The 22,469-nt window shown below is 47.9% G+C and overlaps 1 protein-coding gene across 5 annotated transcripts in view; it reads left to right on the top strand.

Moving 5' to 3' along the window:
• Positions 1–8,736: 8,736 nt before the first annotated feature.
• LOC308609228 (protein Shroom2-like) overlaps positions 8,737–22,469 on the top strand; it is a 141,252-nt gene continuing 127,519 nt past the window's right edge. For all 5 annotated transcript variants that reach the window (XM_081222859.1, XM_081222861.1, XM_081222860.1 and 2 more), the window contains exon 1: positions 8,737–9,048. In XM_081222859.1, the coding sequence (XP_081078985.1) occupies positions 8,884–9,048 (165 nt within the window). In that variant the 5' untranslated portion in view covers positions 8,737–8,883. The remainder of the gene's footprint in view (positions 9,049–22,469) is intronic.

The following is a 22,469-nucleotide window of genomic DNA, read 5'->3' as shown; positions in this document are numbered from 1 at the left end:
CACATAGGCCATTGCAGAGTACTGAGCCGAGTTCCCTGTGCTCTACAGTAGGTCCTTATTATCTAGTTTATATATAGTCGTGTGTGTATGTCCATCCCAATCTTCCAACTTACCCCTCACCCCCTTTTCTCCCCTGGTAACCATAAGTTTGTTTTCTGCATCAGTGACTCTCCTTCTGTTTGGTAAATAAGTTCATTTGTGCCATATTTTAGATTCCATGTATAAGTGATATCGTATGGTATTTGTCTGTGTCTGACTAACTTCATTCAGTATGACAATCGCTAGGTCCACTGAAGTGACATTTTCAAGTCTACTTGGAGAGTCAACCCGCTGCTCAGCCCCCTTGCTGTGATGCTGTCTTGGCCCGCTGCTCCCGTGGGCCCAGAGAGCCCAAAAGCAATCAGTGCTCTTCCGTGAAATACAACCTGGGAAAGAGATGCCAGTATCTCTTTTGTAGGTATCCCAAATCTTTTTTTTTTAATTGCAATATAGTTGATTTACAATATTGTGGTCATTTCACGTGTACAGCCAAGTGATTCAGATATATATATAATATATATATATATATTTCAGATTATCTTCCATTATAGGTTATTACAAGGTACTGAATATAGTTTCCTGTGCTCTACACTAGGTCCTTGTTGTTTATCTATTTTATGTATAGTTGTTTGATTCTGTTAATCCCAAACTCCTAATTTATCCCTCCTACCCTCCCTTTCCCCTCTGGTAACCATAAATTTGTTTTCTATGTCTGTGAGACTGTTTCTGTTTTGTATATAGATTCATTTGTATTATTTTTTAGATTCCACACGTAAGTGATATCATATGATATTTGTCTTTCTCTGTCTGACTTACTTCATTTAGTATGATAATCTCTAGGTCCATCCATGTTGCTGCAAACGGCATTACTTCATTCTTTTTTATGGCTGAGTAGTATTCCATTGTAATATACATATATATATATATATATATATATATATGTATGTACACACCACATCTTCTTTATCCATTCGTCTGTTGATGGACACTTAGGTTGCTTCCATGTCTTGGCTATTGTAAATAGTGCTCCTATGAACAATGGGGCACATGTATCTTTTCAAATAAGTGTTTTTGGGTTTTTTGGATATATACCCAGGAGTGGGACTGCTGGATCATATGGTAACTCTATTTTTAGTTTTCTGAGCTGTTTTCCACAGTGACTGAACCAATTTACGTTCCCACAAACAGTGTACAAGGGTTCCCTTTTCTCCACACCCTCTCCAGCATTTATTTTTTGTGGACTTTTTTTTTTTTTTTTGCGGTACGCGGGCCTCTCACTGTTGTGGCCTCTCCCGTTGCGGAACACAGGCTCCGGACGCGCAGGCTCAGCGGCCATGGCTCACGGGCCCAGCCGCTCCGCGGCATGTGGGATCCTCCCGGAACGGGGCACGAACCCGTGTCCCCTGCATCAGCAGGTGGACTCTCAACCACTGTGCCACCAGGGAAGCCCTTTTATGGACTTTTTGATGATGGCCATTCTGACTGGTGTGAGGTGGTACCTCATTGCAGTTTTGATTTGCATTTCTCTAATAATTAGCAATGTTGAGCAACTTTTCATGTGCCTGTTGGCCATCTGTATGTCTTCTTTGAACAAATGTCTGTTTAGGTCTTCTGCCCGTAGGTACCCCAAATCTTTTTTTTTTTTTTAATATTTATTTATTTGGCTGCCCCGGGTCTTAGTTGCAGCACATGGGATCTTTAGTGTGGCATGTGGGATCCAGCTTACTGACCAGGGATCAAACTCTGGCCCCCTGCATTGGGAGCGCAGAGTCTCAGCCACTGGACTACCAGGGAAGTCCCAGGTATCCCGAATCTTTATGAGGGCTTCCCCCGGAGCAGTCCTCACTTGGCTTGAGGGTGGGACCAGGCTTCCCCAGGCACCACCTGAAGTCAGCAAATAGCTAGCCTGTTCTGCTGGTCCTCAAGAGAGCACTTAGGACCACCAGGAAGCTGCGGGCCTTTAGCCAGGCTTTTTCCACACTAACAGGAAAAGTCCCATTCATTGTCTAGAATACCTTAGAGTGGTTTCCATATGTGCAGTAAGCCAACTAATGTTCCCCAAAGATGACAGGTCCTAATCTCTGAAACCTGCAAATCTTACCTTATTTGGAAAAAGGGTCTTTGCAGATGTGATTAAAATAAGGATTTTGAGCTGAAGAGATGATCCTTGATTCTCTAGGTGGGCCTTTAGGGCAATGACAAGGAACGCCCGCAGCCACCAGAAGCTGGAAGGGGAGAGGAACAGATTCTTCCCCAGAGCCTCCATACGGGGTATTGGCCCTCCTGGCACCTTGATTCCAGACTTCAGGCCTCCCAAAGGGAAAACATTTCTCTTGTTTTAACTAGTTTATGATACTCTGTTACGACAGCCCTAGGAAACTAACACAACATCGCTAAAGCGTCTCAGGTTCAACCTGCCCAAAGGAAAGTCATCAGTGCCCCCCTTCACTTGTTTCTGCCCCAAACTCCATGTATCAGCTGCTCAACTCAAGTAACTTCAGCCAGAAACCCGGGAGTTGTTTTTGACAGCCCCCAGCTCCCAGGATACATACCCGCCCTAGGAGTGGGGCGTGGAGGCTCTGATAGATTCAGAATGAACAGGACTGGGGAATGTCTGTGTTCATTCACAACAGAGAACATTCCTTTGCTCCTGGGGTCCCCACCTGATGAAACGCCGCCCCCCCCCACTTCCTCTCAGCTGGCAAGATAGTAGCTCAGTCACTCCCTCCTGGATGTGCTTTGAGATACTTCAGAGAAAAAAAAGGGGGCAGGGATGAAACAGAAGAAGTCTATTTTTGTGTCTGCTTGAAATGTCCACGATAAAAGATGAAATTCTTTTTCAAAATTTCACCTATGGTTTTGTTCATCCTTTTTTTTCTCCTTCTCTTCTCTACTTGGATTTCTTTCCTGCTGAAACATTTGCATCTCAAAGATGTTTTGCCTGTAATTGTGCTCTAATTGTTTCAGGGTGGTTCATGGTTTTTTCCCTCACAGCCACAGTTAATGTTTCATATTTCCGGCATCCTTTACATTCCTTCGCAAGCCCTCCCTGGTGTTGGACAAGTAAAAAGGGCTCAAGAAATAGAGGCTCATTGGCGACTTTATTTTTTTAATTTATTTTTTATTGGAGTAAAATTGCTTTACAGTGTTGTGTTAGTTTCTGCTGTACCATGAAGTGAATCAGCCACATGTATACCTATATCCTCTCTCTCTTGGGCCTCCCTCCCCCCTCCCCGCCCCCCCCCACCCATCTAGGTCATCACAGAGCACCGAGCTGAGCATTTATTGTTTGTAGATTTTTTGATGATGGCCATTCTAACCTGTGTGAGGTGATACCTCATTGTAGTTTTGATTTGCATTTCTCTAATAATTAGTGATGTTGAGCACCTTTTCATGTGCCTATTGGCCATCTGTATGTCTTCACTGGTGAAATGTCTATTTAGGTCTTCCGCCCATTTTTAAATTGGGTTGTTTGTTGTTCTGATATTGAGCTCCATGAGCTGTCTGTATATCTTCGGCTACTTCATTAAAAAAAAACAAACTGAAAAATAGCCAATGGCTTTCTAAAAATGTACTTTAAAATATAAAAATGTTTAGGATTTCCCTGGTGGTCCAGTGGTTAGGACTTGGAGCATTCACTGCCAGGGTCTGGGTTTGATCCATTGTTTGGGAACTAAGATCCCACAAGCCACGTGGCACAGCCAAAAAAATAATAATAATTAAAAACTTCTACAATAGTAGCTTCAGCTAAGTACTCTCTTTTTAAGTACTCCTGATTTGCAGTTAGGTATTGTTATATATATATGTGTGTGCATTTTTTTAAGCACCATTTATTTAGTCCCTTCTAGTTGCCAGCAGGAAACTTGGCCCTTCACATATGTAACAGTTTAAAGAACATGTCCTAAAGGTAAAGGAATTGGGACTCACACAGACCTAAGCAAGAATCTAGTTTTATAGGCAAAGCTTTCCCATACAAGGTTTCAGCCTGTTTCGTGATTGGCATTTGAAGATCAAGGGAATCTCAAAAGGTGGTCAAGTGCCTAAGTATCAGTATCTTACATAAGGAAGTCGCTCAGTGAGAACTGCCCTCTGGTACTGGAGCTGGCGCTGGTTCCCGTGAGTGGTAGCGTGTGAGTCCTTCACGGGGACCTGGGCTCAGTGACTTCAGCCACGTTATTAAACCCTGATGAGTCTCAGTTTCTCCTTCTGTAAAATGGGCTGATGCATGCCCTGAGAAAATCTGCTGAGAGGACCCGAGTCCATCTGAATAACATGCTTGGCACACAGCAGGCTCTTCGTGAATGACAGTCAGTGTTTCTCAGCTGCTGTGGCTGCTTTGTTTGCAGCTATAATTGCTGGGCCCTAGGATGCAAACTCCAAAGATAGGGGCCACAAATACTATCATGGTGCCAGGCACATGGAGAGACCCAGTGGTCTCTCCTCCTGTCCCCTGCACAGAAAGAGGAAGTCTCTCCCCCCTAGAGATCTGTAAATATTCCAACTAATAACAAGATCCAGGGTAAAATCCTTGTAAGGTGAGAGGGAGAAATTGGTTGCTGGGTTGTGCAGACTCAGCTTTATCTAAGATCTGCAGCTAAATTCCAGTGTTTGTAATAATAGCTTGTAGGAATCAAGAATAAGACGACAAACACTGGTGACTAAGGGCAAAGTCATTGTGTCAAAGTTTTCCTCTAACTGCCACCATACCTGTGCTCCCTGATCTTGACTGACCCTCTACCAGTCTTAATCGTAGGGTCCCCGACTCAGGTACACTGTGAGTCAGGTAGGAAATGGCTAAACCTGCCTTTTAAAAAATATCCCACTCAAAGGTGTTTCAGAAAGTCTGATCTTACTAACTGAAGGGTACTTGACCCTACAATGTGAAAGGTAAAAGGAAAATTCTGGAACTCCATCCTCCATTATGTTTTATAATTATAAATCTCCTGTTAGAACAAAAAACTAAAATAATTTGAATTCTGTTTCGTAGAGAGGACTAGCTATTTTTTTTTAAATAAATTTATTTATTTTTGGCTGCGTTGGGTCTTCGTTGCTGCCTGCGGGCTTTCTCTAGTTGCGGTGAGCAGGGGCTACTCTTTGTTGCAGTGCGTGGGCTTCTCATTGCGGTGGCTTCTCTTGCTGTGGAGCACGGGCTCTAGGTACGCGGGCCTCAGTAGTTGTGGCACAAGTGCTCAGTAGTTGTGGCTTGCGGGCTCTAGAGCACAGGCTCAGTAGTTGTGGCGCACAGGCCCAGTTGCTCCGCGGCACGTGGGATCTTCCCGGACCAGGGCTCGAGCCCATGTCCCCTGCATTGGCAGGCGTATTCTTAACCACTGCACCACCAGGGAAGTCCAGGATTAGCTATTGATGAAATCTCTGAAAGTCGGTTCAATTTGCCCTTGGTTGACTAATTCATTGCCTGTTGATCAAGTGAAAGCAGAACTCAATTTCATTTCACCTATTTCCTCTCTATCAAAGGAAATAAGCCTCAGACTTGAAAAGGTGGCACACACACACCCGAGGCTATTGAATGCCTAGGTGTGGATGCTCAGAGGATGCTCCTTGGGTCCAGAGGGTATATGCTCAGCCTCATGTTCTGAGCAGTGAAGATGAACGTCCAAAAAATGAGAAGCTACACAGAACAAACGTGCCCTGGGCTTTCCAGAAGAACAAAAGCTACGTGCCGCCAAACATACTCCACTCTCAGAAATTCTGACTGAGCTGTGAGTTCCTAGAAAAGAAAGCTGTCACCACTAGAAGTCCACACTGGTTCAATGTCATACTGAATTCTTTCAAAAGGGGTGCAAAGTTGATACATTGGGACTATGCCTTTCATTCACAAGACAGTGATACTTTCACAAGCTTGACAGTCTTGTCATAATATGTCAGACATGATACAGAAGTTTAGGTGTGACAGGACCACAGGCAGATGTGCTCCCCGGTGTAACCCCAAGAATGTTGATGAAAGATGTATGAGGGGCTGAGAGGAGAGCATCTATCTCACAGGCCACACACGGCGTGTTGCTGTCCCTGTCATCCTGTTTATTAATGTCAACATAGACAGCTTTATAAATATTCAAATGATGCTAAGTTGGAAGGGATGCCTAATGTGAAGATTAAGAAAAACAAACAAACTCAGCAGAATGAGGAGGAAAGTAAATTTACACCAAAGTTCCAGGAATGACAGTATAACACTTCCAAGTGGCAGATGGGTGAATCTGACAGTGACTATACAGTGCACCTAAAATGTTAAAGACGACTTCAGCTGTGATTTATGAAGACAATGACTGCGTGCTTTAGTGACTCTAATGGTCTGAATATTTCAGCCCCAGGTAAGGTCTGAGATTTAATACTGAGATCCTTGTCAATACCAGCTTTAACCGGCATGTTTTAGGATAGGGGATGTGAATAAACTCTAGGTGCACTTATATGGTTCTTTAACTTTTGGTTGATCATACACATCTTTTTTTTTTTTTTTCCCATCCACTTTTAACTTAATTTATCTAGGCCATGCCACGAGTCTTCGAGTCTTTCGGGGTCTTAGTTCCCAGACCGATTCACCCGGGGTCCTTTGCAGTGAAAGCGTGGAGTCTTAACCACTGGACCACCAGGTAAGTTCCCCAAAACCACTTTTTAAATTAAACTTTTTATTTAGAGATAATTATAGATTCACATGTAGTTGTAAGAAATAATACAGGGACCTCCTTTGTATCCTGTACCCCGCTTCTCCTAATGGGATCATCCCGGAAAATGATAGCATACTATCACAAGCGGGAAATCAACATTGATACAATCTACGCTTCCCTGGTGGCGCAGTGGTTAAGAATCCGCCTGCCAGTGCAGGGGACACAGGTTCGAGCCCTCATCTGGGAAGGTCCCATATGCCGCAGAGCAACTAAGCCCATGCGCCACAACTACCGAGCCCGCGTGCCACAACTCCTGAAGCCCGCATGCCTAGAGTCTGTGCTCCGCAACAAGAGAAGCCACTGCAATGAGAAGCTGGCACCACAAGGAAGAGTAGCCCCTGCTCGCCACAACTAGAGAAAGCCCGTGCACAGCAATGAACACCGGACGCAGCCAAAATAAATAAATAAATTTATTTTAAAAATTGATACAATCCACCAAGCTTATATATAGCCGTGTGTATTTAGTCCTGTGCAATTTAATGTGACCACCACAGCAAAGGTACACTTGAGATGGATTTTTACAGGCACCTTCCTTTCAAGTCTCCATGTACAAAGGAAAAGTCACCTCATTCTTCTAACTAGAGACATTCTGGACACTGCAGCTTGGAGTTATTTATGAGGCGGTAACCCAGTGCCCAGCGCCATGACCGGTGCCCAGCGCCATGACCGGTGCCCAGGGGAGCGTGCCCTCTTTCTTCAATTGTCCGGATAAGATGCAACAGATCAGCCACAGAGCCAGAGAATGCAAATCCCTCTCTCTTGACCGCTAAAGACACTGGGACTGCTGCTGAGATTCCTCGTCCTGGCTCTACAGCGGCAGATCCCAGACAAGGACTCAGGGACCCCTCTCTGTTCTGCGCTCTCCTGGCTTGTCCTTGCCACCTACTTCCTGCATCATCACCTGGATGAAGCGTCTTCGAGGAACCAGGTGTTCCCCAGCGTCCAGCTACAGAACAGTAATATACCTAATACGTTAAGTCCTCTGGGCACAATTATACCAAAGGGAGAGCAGGGTTTGAACGCAATGACTTGCTCAGCTGTAACTACAGAACGAGCCAACACCGGCCACTCGATATCTGGGCTGCAGCGCTGGGCTGCAGCGCCGGACAATGCGGGCGCGCGCAGAGGGCTCCAGGGACCCGCCATCCCGCTGCCCTGCGGTGGGGGCACAGTGGGCCGGCGCGGGGACAGGCGGGAGGCACGCGGGTGGGCGCGGGACGGCGGCGGGGATACCCGCGGCGCTCCCGGCCTCACCTGCGCGGCCGCCCGCCGCCCGCGGTCCGCGCGAACAAAGGCGGGGGCGCCGGCCGGCCGCGCGCTCCAAGATGGAGGGCGCCGGGGGCTCCGGCCGCTGCTGGGCCCGCCTCGCCCCGGCCCGCCCCGCGCGGGCGCTTCCGCCGCCTCACCTGCCGCGCCTAGGCCACCCGAGCAGCGGGTGGACGTGCCCCGAGCCTCCGAGGGCGGCCCGGTGCCCGAGACGGAGGAGAGGCCCCCGGACCTCGAGCCCGCGCCCCCGCCCGCCCTCCCTCCCTCTGGCCCCGCGGGTCGCGCCCCTCACCCCGAGCGCGCGCCCCCCACCCCGCCCCCAAGGCCTGCGCGCGCCCCGAGCGCGAGCTACGGCCCCGGCCCCCAGCACACTGCGCCCGGCTGGCGGCGCGAGGTCCTGAGCGCGCTCCCAGCCTCGGGGCAACTTGGGGAGCCCCGGGCGCGCGCCCCCGACGCCCGCGACTCCCACCGCCGGAGGCCGCGGGGGTCCCGGACAGCGCACCTCTCTCCCGGCTCCGCCTCCCACCCTCCGGGCAACTCGCGGGAACCCGAGCACTCGCCCCGGCCCCTGCCCCCCGAGCGGCGCGAGCCCCCGAGCGCGCGCCGGACCTCGCCGCTCCCCGCCCCCTCCCCGCGGGCCCGCCCCCTCCGGGGCCCGCCCTACCCCGCGCGCCGCGCCGCGCCGCGCGTCCTCCCGGCTCCCTCCCTGTCCGGGGCCGGTACTTTCCTCCCAAGTTGCAGTGCAAGTTTGCCAGTGGCCGACGGCGGCGGCGGCGGCGGCGGGGCGCCGGGAGCCTCCCTCGCCCTCGGCCGGCCGGGGCTCCCCGGAGTGCATGGGTGCAGGTCGGGCGGCCCTGGGGGCCTGAGCGGCCGCGCCGCCTCCGCGCCCCGCGCCATGGAGGGCGCAGAGCCCCGCGCGCGGCCAGAGCGCCTGGCAGAGGCCGAGGCGCGGGCGGCCGATGGCGGGCGCCTGGTGGAGGTGCAGCTGAGCGGAGGCGCCCCTTGGGGCTTCACCCTGAAGGGCGGCCGCGAGCACGGCGAGCCGCTGGTGATCACGAAGGTACGGAGGGCGCGGGACACGCACGGTGACAGCCGGGATGTGGCCTGGGGCCGAGGGACTCGTCGGGGGGTAGGAGCGCAGGAGGGGGTGTCCGGTTCGTGCCCCTGGGCCCGGGACGCGCGTCCGCCTGGGTCACCTGCGAGGACGTGGGTAGTAGGACTCGCATAGGTGTGTGGTCCGGGCGCCACCTTGGCCACTCAGCGTTGTTTCCCGGTCTTGCTGGCTCCCAGCGCCGCGCAGTTCCAATGGCTCCTGTTCCGGGTCCCCTCCCCTCCCCCTCCGGGGAAGGGCCTGGCAGGGTCCCCTGTCACTCCCGGCTTCGCCTGCGCCGGCCTGCACCTGTGGGCCTACCCAGAGGTCGGGGAGGGACATTCCCACGTGCCGGGGGTGGACAGAGACGTCCCCACCTGTGTCTAGGTACTTGTTTCTGCACCCCTTGGACCTGCACCCGTTATCGCTAGGAAGCCCAGACTAGCAGCTGCCGCCAGCCTAGCTTCTCGATTCCCAAAAGCCCATCAATATTTATTGACTTTCACTTCCAGCCCTAGACCCACGGCGCCCTGGATACCTGCAAAAACAAATTGAAACTTTTCAGCGTCTTTTATAAAAGTGGGATTTGAGCCCCCAAAATAAGTTCCTAATTTTGTGTGTGTGTGTATGTATTGGGGTTACTTTAGTACTTTGAATTCTCTTGTCTCAAAACAGAAAACCCATCTTGAAACTTACCAGCCGAACCTGTATAAACCTGTAAAAGCACACAAACAGCAAACCAGCCGTCCTGTTTTCTTCTGGTTAAAAGTGTCTATTGGTCAGTTTCTCTGGGAAGGTCTGGGCCGCGCCATTCCTGGGGACAAAGTTCCCTTTAAAATGCAAAAATTCTTGGCTTCTAGTAGCGTTTGAAGGTGACTTACTGGTTTTCTCTGCTTTCCTGCTTCACCACAGCAGGAAGAACTAAAGTGACTCCTAACCCACCCCACCGGATTGAATTTGGGAGGCGGCGTGGCTTTGTTGTCTAGATAGTAAATGAGACACTAAACTTCTCTGATCTTTATTTTCTCTCATTTTTATATTTATAAAACTAGAGACTTTGAGGGGAGACGTGCACTGAATTTATGTGGAACCGGGGAAAGAGGCTGTCATTGTTGTTATAAGTTTCACCCACGTGCAACCCGTTAATGAATTGGATTCTTTGGAAAAATGTATGTGGTGGAGCAGCCATAGAGTGTACACCTTGTGCAGGGCAGGCATTTCCTGCATATACGTGCATTAAGGCATAGTAATCTGTGCCTTTTCAATAATAAAAGTTTTACCGGGCATTTCTGATGGTAAAAGTTAAAAAGATATCAGGTAAATTACTCAGACTTTTATCGTTTCTAGAGATTCTCTTAAAAAAGAATACACGCGTGTGCGCGATTCAACCTGTCTTCCTCGGACCTGTCTTTACAGCAGATGGAGTAAGTCGTAAAACATTATTTAAGATGACATCTTGCTTTTTGGACTTATGCAGTGTAAGAAAGCTGGACTTAAACTCTAAAATTCAGTTGTTTGACCGGAAGCTGGAGATGGGACTGTACCTCAAGTTCTAAAAAACCCCGCGCATTCTTAGTGGTTTCTCTTCTGCTTGTGCAAGAGGACCCTGTTCTAGAAACTGAAGGAGGTGGACAGTAAACCCGTGGACACACACCAGGGCCTATTCAGGGCACAGGAGGCAGGCAGTCTGCTCCTGATGTGGTCCCTGGGTTGGCTGTCACGGTAGTTGCTAAGGTGTGTGGGTAGGTAGGGCTCGGCTGGTAGCGGGGTACACGCCCTGTCTTTCCAGATCGTGCTTCAGGATTTTGCAGAAATAAAACTGCTTATGAGTCTTATCTGAGATGCTCATATGTCCCTCCCTTAAACTGCTGCTTGGTTTTTATAGGTGCTTTACTGTGACTGGAGATTTGTGGTTTCTTTGCTTAGGATTCAGGACAGTTTGGGACATCAGTGACAAATTTCCACGCACACTTGTGTACACATGCACACATGTGTGCTCACACATGCACACACGTGTGCTCACACATGCATGTATATATTCCTTAACCACACATTGTATTGCATGGTATTTGCAGTATTTCACCTACTTGTCTTTCCTCCTGGATTAAGTCATCACTGATGCTTGCTTACAATCCAACAGCTGGTAATTAACTCACATTATTAGAGAAGGGTAAATGAAAGCGTGTCCATTATAATCATTTAAAAAATGGAAATAGGGCTTCCCTGGTGGCGCAGTGGTTGAGAGTCTGCCTGCTGATGCAGGGGACACGGGTTTGTGCCCCGGTCCGGGAAGATCCCACATGCCGTGGAGCAGCTGGGCCCATGAGCCATGGCCGCTGAGCCTGCACGTCCGGAGCCTGTGCTCTGCAACAGGAGAGGCCACAACAGTGAGAGATCCGCGTACCGCAAAAAAAAAAAAAAAGAAAAAGAAATAGACTGTTGTGTTGGAGACTGGGGAAATTTGTTCCACCTCCAGAATTTAGATTAATCCAAGCTTTGAATCTTCTTTTCCCAGTACCTACTGAAAAATCTCTAGGGCTCATTAAATAATAGGCCTTCTAATAGCTTTTTTTTTTTTTTTGCATTTAAAAAACCTTGTAATTACATTGTTACATATTAGAGCCCTGGGATATTATACAGCTCATTTCTAACAGAATCTGACTTGGAAGAAACTTGATCCAGTGTAAGAGGACGCACTCTGTTTATGATGGTGAGTGTCTCAGTTGAAAGCCTCATAGAAGTGTACATCTTAGAACTGGAAGTGATGCCAAGAACAAGGCTGGTTCAATCCCTGATCTCCTGATGGAGTTTTTTATTTTATTTATTTATTTACTTATTTATTTTTGGCTGCGTTGGGTGTTCGTTGCTGCACACGGGCTTCTCTCTATTTGCTGTGAGTAGGGGCTACTCTTCATTGCAGTGCGCGGGCTTCTCATCGCAGTGGATTCTCTTGTTGCGGAGCACGAGCTCTAGGCGCATGGGCTTCAATAGTTGTGGCTCGTGGGCTCAGTAGTTGTGGCTCGCGGGCTCTAGAATGCAGGCTCAGTAGTTGTGGCTCGTGTGCTCTAGAGTGCAGGCTCAGTAGTTGCGGCGCACAGGCTTAGTTGCTCCGCAGCATGTTGGATCTTCCCGGATGAGGGCTTGAACCCGTGTCCCCTGCATTGGCAGGCGGATTCTTAACCACTGTGCCACCAGGGAAGCCCCTTGATGGAGTTTCATTAGCCCATTTTGTAGATGAAACAGCTAAGGCCAAGGAGGGTTCAGTGGTGTGCCCTGAGGTCACAAACCTGGCAAATCTTGAGAAGGGTCCTCAGGACCAGATCTTGACCCTGCATATCTCTGCTTTCTCTCCACTTGGTGCCATCTGCTCTTGTCTGGAATCACTTGCAATGCCACGTTCAGTAACTTTGTCACATCCTATGAGGGTTTTTCAACCTTGGCACTACGATGTTCTGGGCTGGATGTTTCTTTGCTGGGGGCGGTGGCGCTGTCCTATGCATTGTAGGGTGTCTAGCAGCAGCCGTGGCCTTTGCCCACTGGCACCACCCCCCAGGTGTGACAACCAGAAAGGTCTGCAGACGTTGCCAGATGTCTCCTGGGCACAAATCACCCTCGCTAGAGTAACTATATCACTTTTGCTCTGAAAGGATTTTAGCTTTGAACGCTTGTGCTTAATTCTTCTTTTTGAAGATACTCAGAGGCCCCTGGCATAGTCAGCTTTGGCGGAGAAAGCTGTTTTCTTCCTAAGCGCTGGCCCTGATAATAGGCTTTATTTACATAGTAAAACTCAAACAAATACTTGCTTCATCTGCATTTTTGTATCTGGAGAAAGGAAATGGAAGCAGGAACTCCCAAGTGCTGTGTTTCATGGGCATTCAGCGGGGCCGCTGGGTGAGGACTGCCTTTTCTCTGGGTCGGGTTTGAAGTTAAAGGGATACTGACTTCCCGGGAGTGGCATTCTTGGAACTCAAAGTGCACACATAAAGTCCCCCAGCAAGGTGGCAACCAGATTTGTAACCATTCGTTGCATTGACACTGACTTGTAGCTTGACGTATTACCAGGGCTGGAAGATACACAGAACCCCAGTTTTTCATACTGCTGTCGGAGAGGGAGCAGAAATAATGTCCGTGCCTTAGGAAACTCCAAAGACTTTGACTTGTTAGTGTTTCTGAGACTGTGCTTTGATGCGGGACCTCTCAGGAGCCGTGTAAGTAGGTGCGATGTTGTACGTGGTCCTGCTGTCTGCGTGGCACTTTCTTTCCCCATCCGCTCAGCAAGTGTAAAAGTTCCATGGGGGTGGGTAGGGCCTGATTTCTAACGTGTCAGTGGAGGGGCTAGAATTCCAGAAGGGCCGTTGGGGATTCATTAGGAAACCTTAAGTGGGCCAGCTGGGTGTCAGCGGACCCCCCTCGGCCTCAGGAATGTTTGTTAACCGGGGGAGGAATGAAGCCCCTGCTCCTCCTTTTCACCGTTTCTGAGGTCCTCCTCACCCCTTTCTGCCAAGAATGCCAGAGCCTTAGCCAGGAGCTCCAAAGAAGACAGTAATTTGGGCCTGGCCTGGTCCCACGGGCGGCTCCTTTGGGACCCCGTTGATTTTCAGATCGCCTTTGGGGACCAGAGCCGTCCTGGGGGGAGGTGTGGGAGAGCTGGGGCTTGGGGTGCCCAGCCTGACGCACCCTCTCAGGAGCCTCCGGACCATTCGGCGTTTCACTGGATGCCAGGCCGTGTCCTCAAATGTCCTTCTTGGTTTGCATGCTGAAGGCGGGGTGGAGGGGATGCAGGGCACATTTTTGGGGGGTTGGCCCACACGCCCAGGTGGCAGATGTCCTGTGTCAACCGTTAGGGCTCCTGATGGTGGAGGCTTGGGGCCGAGACTAGCTGTTGGTTGGGGGTGGGAGGTACCTCTGCGGTGGTCTGAAAGGGGCTCCGTTTCATGGGGTGTGCTGAGTCACGGTCGCTGGTGACCTGGCAACCCTGGTCAGGACAAGTTGTTGTCTGGACGTGCTTATATTTGCCCCCAAGAGCCACGTACTTGATCAGTTACCACTGAAGGCTGTGAAAAAGGGGGGGTCTGTTGAATTCAGCTATGGATCGGGAACCGACGGATTCAGCCTCTCTGGGTTTTGCTCGATGTCGGTGTTGAAGCACAGTCCCACGTCAGCACCCGTCTAAGGACCACTGCCGCTTTCCCAGGGTTCCATAGAAATAGATGGTGGATGGGCGAGGGCTGGGTGCCCCTCCTTGGCAGACCCAGGTGCTGTGGGTACTGTTATGGCCGAGGCAACTCCTGGGCACTGAGAGATCCCAGCCTCTTTGAGGCCAGCTGCAGTTTGCTGATTGTTCGGAGGAGTGTAATGCCAGAGACACATTTGTATTTAAAAATTAATAGTACGGTTAAAAAAAAAAGAAGGGTGAGTTTTCTTTCCTGTGCTGAAACACCTTTCCAGTTGGTGGAAAGGGAAGACCTGCCTTGCCAGCTGGCATTCAGATATATCTTTATTCCCCTGTCCCAGCCTGTGCCTAGCTGGGTCCTGTTAGTCCTTACCCCTGGTCCTCCCGAGGTGTTTTGGGTGCAGGGGTGGGAAGTCTGGCAGAGAGACCCAAGTCCCATCCCGAGCTCTGGTGCTGGAGCTTTGAGGTGCAATGGGTGGGGGGTTCTTCCTCTCGTAGAAATTAATTCAGCAGGACTCACATCTATAAATCCAGAAGCTTCCACGGTGTGAAAAGCTATAAACTTAAGCTGTCCGTCACACTTCTGCATCGTGATGGATTTTGCCCTTCTGGTTCAGTTATGAGTGCTTCGTAACATGTCCTGACATTCGTCTTTTGAAAAGAAGAAAACAAGTTTGCCCGAGAGCTAAATGTAGAAGAGAATGAGAACGGAAGGCTCATAAAAATACCCGTTTTCACCTTGTCCTAACGAGCTGGGATTTCTTAATTCACCTTTCTATTTCTTGGCCAAAGAAACTGGGCTCCCAGCTTGGAAAGGGCTGGCTTTTCTATTTGGAAGGCATTTTGGAGCTGTCCTCTTGCCCAAGTTGTTTTGTGTCAGCATGCAAATGAACCTGGATTTGAGGATTTCTTCGGGGCTCTGGGGAGCTTTTCTACTTGTACACTGGGCGCAGTGTAAACAGTCAACGAGATAATTTAAGGACTTAAAGGCTGAACAGACTTTTTATTCAGTCTTACCTCTTTTACTTTTCATGCACTGCAGTCAGGCATGGGGCCATCCTTTGATGAGAAATTATGCAAGCCGCGCTCTTCCAAGCTGCAATTTCCACCCACACGAAGGGTTTCGAAAGCCCTCAGGGTTGCATATTGCTCTTTTGGTCTTTTTAAAACCTTGCCAGCGTTCAACAGAGGGAGGGTGTATTCTGGAAGAATTGTTTTCCTGTTACCTTGCTGGATTCGATATTTGCATGGCCCTGTGGTAGGTGGAGCCTGTTTCCCTGACCAGTGCGAATGTTAAGGCCTCTCTTTGGGGGAACATATCTTAGTAGGAGGACGACGGTAGGATATGGTTAAAACATAATTGGACTAACTTTATTTTACGTTCGAACAAATAAGGTTGTTCTGAAAAGCCAGGATGTTCTGAGTTGCAATGCAGAGGTGACTTTTTTTTTTTTTTTTTAACCTGGCCTGTTTTTCTAAAATCTCCTGGGTATGAAGTTGGAGGCAATGTCTGCAGCCTCTGTTGGATGGATCTGGAAGAACAGTGCTCCGCATGGCCTGGGAACGGTTGCGATGGTCTTCCTTTTGGCCACAGGTGGCCGGGACTTGCAGATCAAAGGCAAATTGTGAAGGTCAACAAGAACTCAGGCAGGGTAGATCGTGTGGGCTCTAAAGGCAACAGTTCACTTACTCAAGGGACGGAAGACACAAAATGGTAGTGTATCTTTTTTTTTTTTAAGTGTATCTTTTTGAGTTTTGTTTTTATTTTTATCAAAGTGGCTCTTGCAGGGTGGAAATGATCAAATAGTTCTGCAGGGCTTGTTATCATACCGGCAGTCCCCCACTGTCGTTTCCTCTTCCCTGGAGAAGCTATTGAAACTTTTTAGCTGATTGCTTTGGGCATTTGCCTATATTCTCTATGGCTGCTACGTTCATTGTTCCGTTTCGGGATAACTGTTGACTTCCCACTGTGGAACCTTGGGATGTAGTCTTTTTTCCCACACCAGCTACCCAGACACATGCCTTGGGTCCCCATACTCCCAATGTTACTACATAATTTTGGTTAGAAGAGCGTTTTTGCAACCTTAGCACCACTGACGTTTGGGGCCAAATAGTTCTTTGTCGTGGGGGGCCGTCCTGTGCCCTGTGGGATGTTGAGAAGCATCCCTGGCCTCCACCCACTAAAAGCCAGTACAGATTCCTCCATCTCCTGTAGCTGAGATGGTCAGAAACGTCTCCAGACGTTGCCGGATGTCCACTGGGGGACAAAAATCGCCCCCTTTGAACTGGGAGTTTGGGATGAGCAGATGTAAACTATTATATGTAGGATGGATAAACAACAAGGTCCTACTGGAGAGCACAGGGAACTGTATTCAGTAACCTGTGGTAAGCAATAATGGAAAAGAATATTTAAAAAAAGAACGTCTCTGTGTAGAACTGGGTCACTTTGCTGTACAGCAGAGATTGGCGCACAGTGTAAATCGAGTCTACTTCTATAAAAAAAAAAAAAAAACAAACCCCTGTGCGCTGAGAAGACCATGGCTGCTCGGGGGAGAGTCGTGTGCCACGGTGTTCATTGTGGCGCTCTTTGCGGGGGCCAGGACCTGGGGGCATCCTGGCTGTCCATCGACAGATGAATGGATGGGGAAGATGGCTGGTGGGGGTCGGCCGCGTGGCGCGGGGAGATCAGCTCGGTGCTTTGTGACCACCTAGAGGGGTGGGATAGGGAGGGTGGGAGGGAGACGCAAGAGGGAGGAGATGTGGGGGTGGGGATGTATGTATGCGGGTGGCTGACTCGCTTTGTTGTACAGCAGGGGCCGACACACCATTGTGGAGCAATTGTACTCCAATGAGGATGTTAGAAAAAAAATTAATATGAATATAAAAAAATGAAAATAAATGGTAAAGCATCCTGCAAATATGTAGAAAAAGTTATTTAAAGACAAAATTTATTTTTAAAATTTGTTTTTCATTTCATAATTGACAGAATAAAGTGTTATAGCATTTGCAAAAAAAATAAAACAATAAAAAAATAAATTGCCCCCTTTGAGAACCACTTGGTTAGCAGTATTTGGTGTGTACGTTATTTTGAATGCCAGTGCCAACACTGCTGAGCCTGGTGGTACAAACTATGATTATTTCTCCTGCACAAGTTTTCATAACCACCAAGGGTAAGGATAGGCTTTGTTTCTTTGCCTAATTTTCTATGTGCATATCGTTGATCTGTCCACTGCATCTTCCCCAGTTGCAAAAAATCTTTTACTATATTCATACACACAGTGGGTCGTCTTTTGAGACCTTCTCTATGTGAGAATGTCATTATCCTACCTTGACAGTAAATGGATTGTTGGGTGTGGAAGTCGGGGTTGGAGATGGTTTTCCCTAGGCACTTTCTTTGCAGGTGGTGTTCTAATCTCCGCTGGTGTACAGTATTGTTGGGGAGACAACAGAGCTTTCTGTTTCTTTTCTTTTTTAAATTTAATTAATTAATTTTTATTTTTGGCTGTGTTGGGTCTTTGTTGCTGCATGCGGGCTTTTCTCTAGTTGCGGTGAGCAGGGGCTACTCTTCGTTGCGGTGCACGGGCTTCTCATTGAAGTGGCTTCTCTTGCTGCGGAGCACGGGCTCTAGGCGTGCGGCCTTCAGTAGTTGTGGCTCGTGGGCTCTAGAGCGCAGGCTCAGTAGTTGTGGTGCCCGGACTTAGTTGCTCTGCGGCATGTGGGATCTTGCCGGACCAGGGCTGGAACCCGTGCCCCCTGCATTGGCAGATGGATTCTTAACCACTGCATCACCAAGGAGGTCCCAAAGCTTTCTGTTTCTTAGTCCTTTGGACTAACTCTAATTTTTTCTGTCTTATTTTTCTTTTCTCTTTATTTTTGTTCTCAGGAGATTTTGTACAGCCTTATCTTCCAGTCCTTCCATTGAGTTTTAAATGTGTGCTTTTGGGTTTTTTTTTATTTCCAAAGTTGTTTGTTTTTTGTCTGTCTGTTTGTTTGTTTTGTTAGTGTTGTTCTCGAATGTTCCTTTTTGATACCCTACTGATCTTGTTTCATGGTTCTTCCTTCATATCTTTGAGACTATTAAACCGGTTTTAAAAAATGTCTTCTTGCCGTGTAGATTCCGTTTCTGAGCTCCGCTGCTTTTTGTGTGTTTGTTTGGCTTCTGTTGGAGGCTCAGTTCGTCCTTGCTGTCTGCAGGTATGTAAGAGTGGGTGACCATAAGGCTTTTTGGAGGCTGGTGCACGCCGGTGAGTGATCTAGCCAGGCTGCTTCTCTGGGGACTCCTTTAAGGCCATAGCTTCACTTGTTTCTTTTGGGCTGGTCACATCCCTTCACATAGTAATGTTTTCCCCTATTGAACGTAAGTTTCTGGTGTAGGGCAGATTTGAACGTTGCTGCGGGGTTTGCCAGTTTAGAGGAGCCCTGCTTCGCTTGGCGACGTGAGAGTGGTCGTCTCTGCCTCCTGCTCTGGCCACAGTGGTTCCAGTCTGGAGAGAACGTCTTGCATATGTAGCTGAATCGTGCACTCTGTCCTTAAACTTTTCTCACCCTTAATCCTTCAGGCTGTCAAACTAGAATCATTCCCACTTCAGTATATTGACACAGGGGTGAAATGAGTCAGTATGGAAAGATAGCTCTAGTAGATTTTTTTTTTTTTTACATTTAAAAAATTTTATTTATTTTTGGCTGCATTGGGTCTTTGTTGCTGTGCACGGGCTTTCTCTAGTTGCGAAGAGCGGGGGCTACTCTTTGTTGTGGTACGCGGGCTTCTCATCATGGGGGCTTCTCTTGTTGCGGAGCACAGGCTCTAGGCACGTGGGCTTAAGTAGTTGTGGCTCGTGGGCTCAGTACTTGTGGCTCACGGGCTCTAGAGCGCAGGCTCAGTAGTTGTGGCGCACGGGCTTAGTTGCTCCGCAGCATGTGGGATCTTCCCGGACCAGGGCTCGAACCCGTGTCCCCTGCATTGGCAGGCGGAGTCTTAACCACTGTGCCACCAGGGAAGCCCTAGTTCTAGTAGATTTAAATTCCATCTCTCCTCCCCTTCCCCCCTTTCCCCTACTTCATCCTGCTTCACTAAGAATTTGGAAAACTATAAAAAGTCATGTGAAAAAATTTCTTAAAAAAGTAATGTTAATGTATGAAATTGCCAATTTATCGTGGAAAGACTTTAAGCTGGATTTTGTATGGCAACATTTTAATGTGTCTCCTAGAGATTTTGGTGCTTATTCTGACTGTTTAGCATTGGATTTGTAGAAAAGCATTTAATTCAAATACACATCTTATGCCCAGCTCCAGTACATTAGTTGTGCTATTTACAGCCCACTGAAAGTGATTATTTTCTCCCTTCTACCAAAAACTGGTTGTTTTTTTTTTCCAAATTTAGGTGGCAATTTTATTTTTATTTATTTTTATTTTTTTTTACCAGTTAAGTTTAATTTTATTTTTTTCTGCTTTATAACAAATTTAATCAGTTATACATATACATATGTTCCCATATCCCCTCCCTTTTGCGTCTCCCTCCCACCCTCCCTGTCCCACCCCTCCAGGCGGTCACAAAGCACCGAGCTGATCTCCCTGTGCTCTGCGGCTGCTTCCCACTAGCTATCTACCTTACGTTTGGTAGTGTATATATGTCCATGCCGCTCTTTCGCTTTGTCACAGCTTACCCTTCCCCCTCCCCATATCTTCAAGTCCATTCTCTAGTAGGTCTGTGTGTTTATTCCTGTCTTACCCCTATGTTCTTCATGACATTTTTTTTCTTAAATTCCATATATATGTGTCAGCATACAGTATTTATCACTTAATAATAATAATAATCACTGAAAGTGATTATTTTCTCCCTTCTACCAAAAACTGGTTTTTAAAAAATATATTTATTTATTTATTTAGGCTGCACCGGCTCTTAGTTGTGGCATGCGGGATCTTTAGTTGCAGCATGCAGGCTCTTTAGTTGCGGCATGTGGACTCCCAGTTGCGGCATGCGGACTTTTTAGTTGCGGCATGCGGACTTTTAGTTGCGGCACGCACGTGGAATCTAGTTCCCCAACCAGGGATCGAACCCAGGCCCCCGCACTGGGAGCGCGGAGTCTTAACCACTGGACCACCAGGGAAGCCCCTAAAGTGTTTTTGAATAATACTGATTTTTCTTTTTTTACAATATGAATGAAAGGTAGCTCTTTCAGATCGATGTGATATTCAGAAGAATAAGATTTTAAAAAGTGGTTTGGGAAGTGAAAATAGTAGGAAAAGATGAAGGTTAAATATCCCATGACAACAAACTCCATTTCTTCACTGCTTTGCTTTCTGGCAGCAGAAATGGAGTCAGACCCACAGGCTTGGTAGACATGCTGTCTGTTCACTGGAGCCTGTGTCTCCTTTTCCTTCTGGACAGTGCTGCTGGACTACACTTCCCAGCTTCCCTTGCAGCTATGAGGCCATAGTTCTACCCAATCAGAAGCAAGTAGAAGTGATGCAGGCCATTTACCGCCTGTCTTGCTTTCCTCTGCTGGTTGTCTGGAATGAAGATGGTCCTAGGGCAGAGCCTCATCAGCACGGGTCCCTGAATGCCTGAGGAGGAAGCTAGCTGACCATAGCCTGGTTGCCCTCCCAGTAGTACCAGTATATGAGCAAGAAATAAGCCTCTGTTGCATTTGGGCCATGACCCGCTTCTTTGATTACTTACTACAAGAGTTAGACTGTTCTAACAAACGAAATCTGGAGAGAAATCAGGAATTTTCTTTTTTGTTGTTGTTTTTTTGTTCTGTTTGTTTTAAATTTTTTTTTGGAGTATAGTCGATTTACAGTGTTGTAAATAATTTATAGGATAGTTTCAGGTGTATAGCAAAGTGAGTCAGTTATAATATACATATATCCACTCTTTTTTAGATTCTTTTCCCATATAGGTCATTACAGAGTATTGAGAAGAGTTCCGTATGCTGTACAGTAGATCCTTATTAGTTATCTGTTTTATATGTAGCGGTGTGTATACGTCAATCCCAGTCTCCCAATTTATCCCTTCCCCCCCGTTACCCCCCTGGTAACCATAAGTTTGTTTTCAAAAGTTTTCCTTTTAATGAATACCGCTAGCTTTGAGACTGAATATGTAATGTTTAATTTACACCCATACAGAGGGAATGATTATTTACTTTGTAGAAGGAATCACTGTGGGTGTCCAATTAGCATGTAGCTTATTCCCTGCACACTTATTACATAAAATGAGACCTGCAGCCTCAGAAGTTCAGCTTCTTTCCACCGTAGCTTTTCCCTCAGCTGGTAATTTAATTTTCACCCTGTGTTGCTTTGCCTTCCCCTCCCTGCAGACGATTGCCTGGGAGCTATGGAGAGGTGGGGCAGAGACAGGGAGGCTCCCCAGTCCAGCTACTCAGCCCCCCGGGAGGGCTGACCAGAGGAGAGGAGGGTGGCTGCCCGGCTGCCGGTATGATGTCAGGGCGTGCACCTTTCTGCTGGTTGAATTGTGCTTTACTTACCACCTTGGTTCAAGTGCAGAGGGTATTGCCTGGGCGGGTTACATTAAATCCTCATTAACCGGGCTGCCTCTATCAGATTAATCAATTATGATCTTGTATTGCAGGCTCTTCTTTTCCCTAGGGAATAGAATACATAGACACATGAGGTAGACCGTCAAGGAAAGGGAGATAAAGCCGAGTGCAAAGTAAAGCTGGTCCCCGGAGGAAGGTGGCATTGGTGTGGGGATCTGAGGGTTGGGGGCAGGGGGTGCTGAGAGGGGTGGGGAAGGAGAGCCTCTTCTGTTCCAGGTGTTGAAATGCTTACCGAAAGCCTGGGAAGGTGGGTGGGGGGAACCCCGGTGGCCCTCCGTGACTTTCAGAGGAGGTGAAGGGATTCTTTGCTTGTGGCTTGGAAATGCTGAAGCTGATGAAATACTGCTGCTGATGAAATTCTGATTCTGTCTGGATGAATTGTGCCATGTTTGTAAATTTGTAAACACACACAGTGATACTTCTCTGTGCTAATTGTACGTGTGCTTGTCAATTTGTAAGTATAGCAGTACTGTTTTTTTCTTGTTGCAGAAAGATTCAAACCATCTTCAAAAAATTGAAACTAAGGGAAAAGATAATCAGCAACCCAAAACATTTAATAATCTTATTTTTGGTAGTAGAGCTATATTGAATTTGTTTTCCCCGTCTGTGGAATTCTTTGCTTGGTACCATGCAGATCTGATTGTGAGTTTCTTGAATGTAAT

This window comes from Mesoplodon bidens (genome assembly GCF_964165515.1).
Source record: "Mesoplodon bidens genome assembly, chromosome: X".
Classification (NCBI taxonomy): domain Eukaryota; kingdom Metazoa; phylum Chordata; class Mammalia; order Artiodactyla; family Ziphiidae; genus Mesoplodon; species Mesoplodon bidens.
Note: the sequence above shows the minus strand (reverse complement) of the source record. Positions and strands in the feature narration are given on the sequence as shown.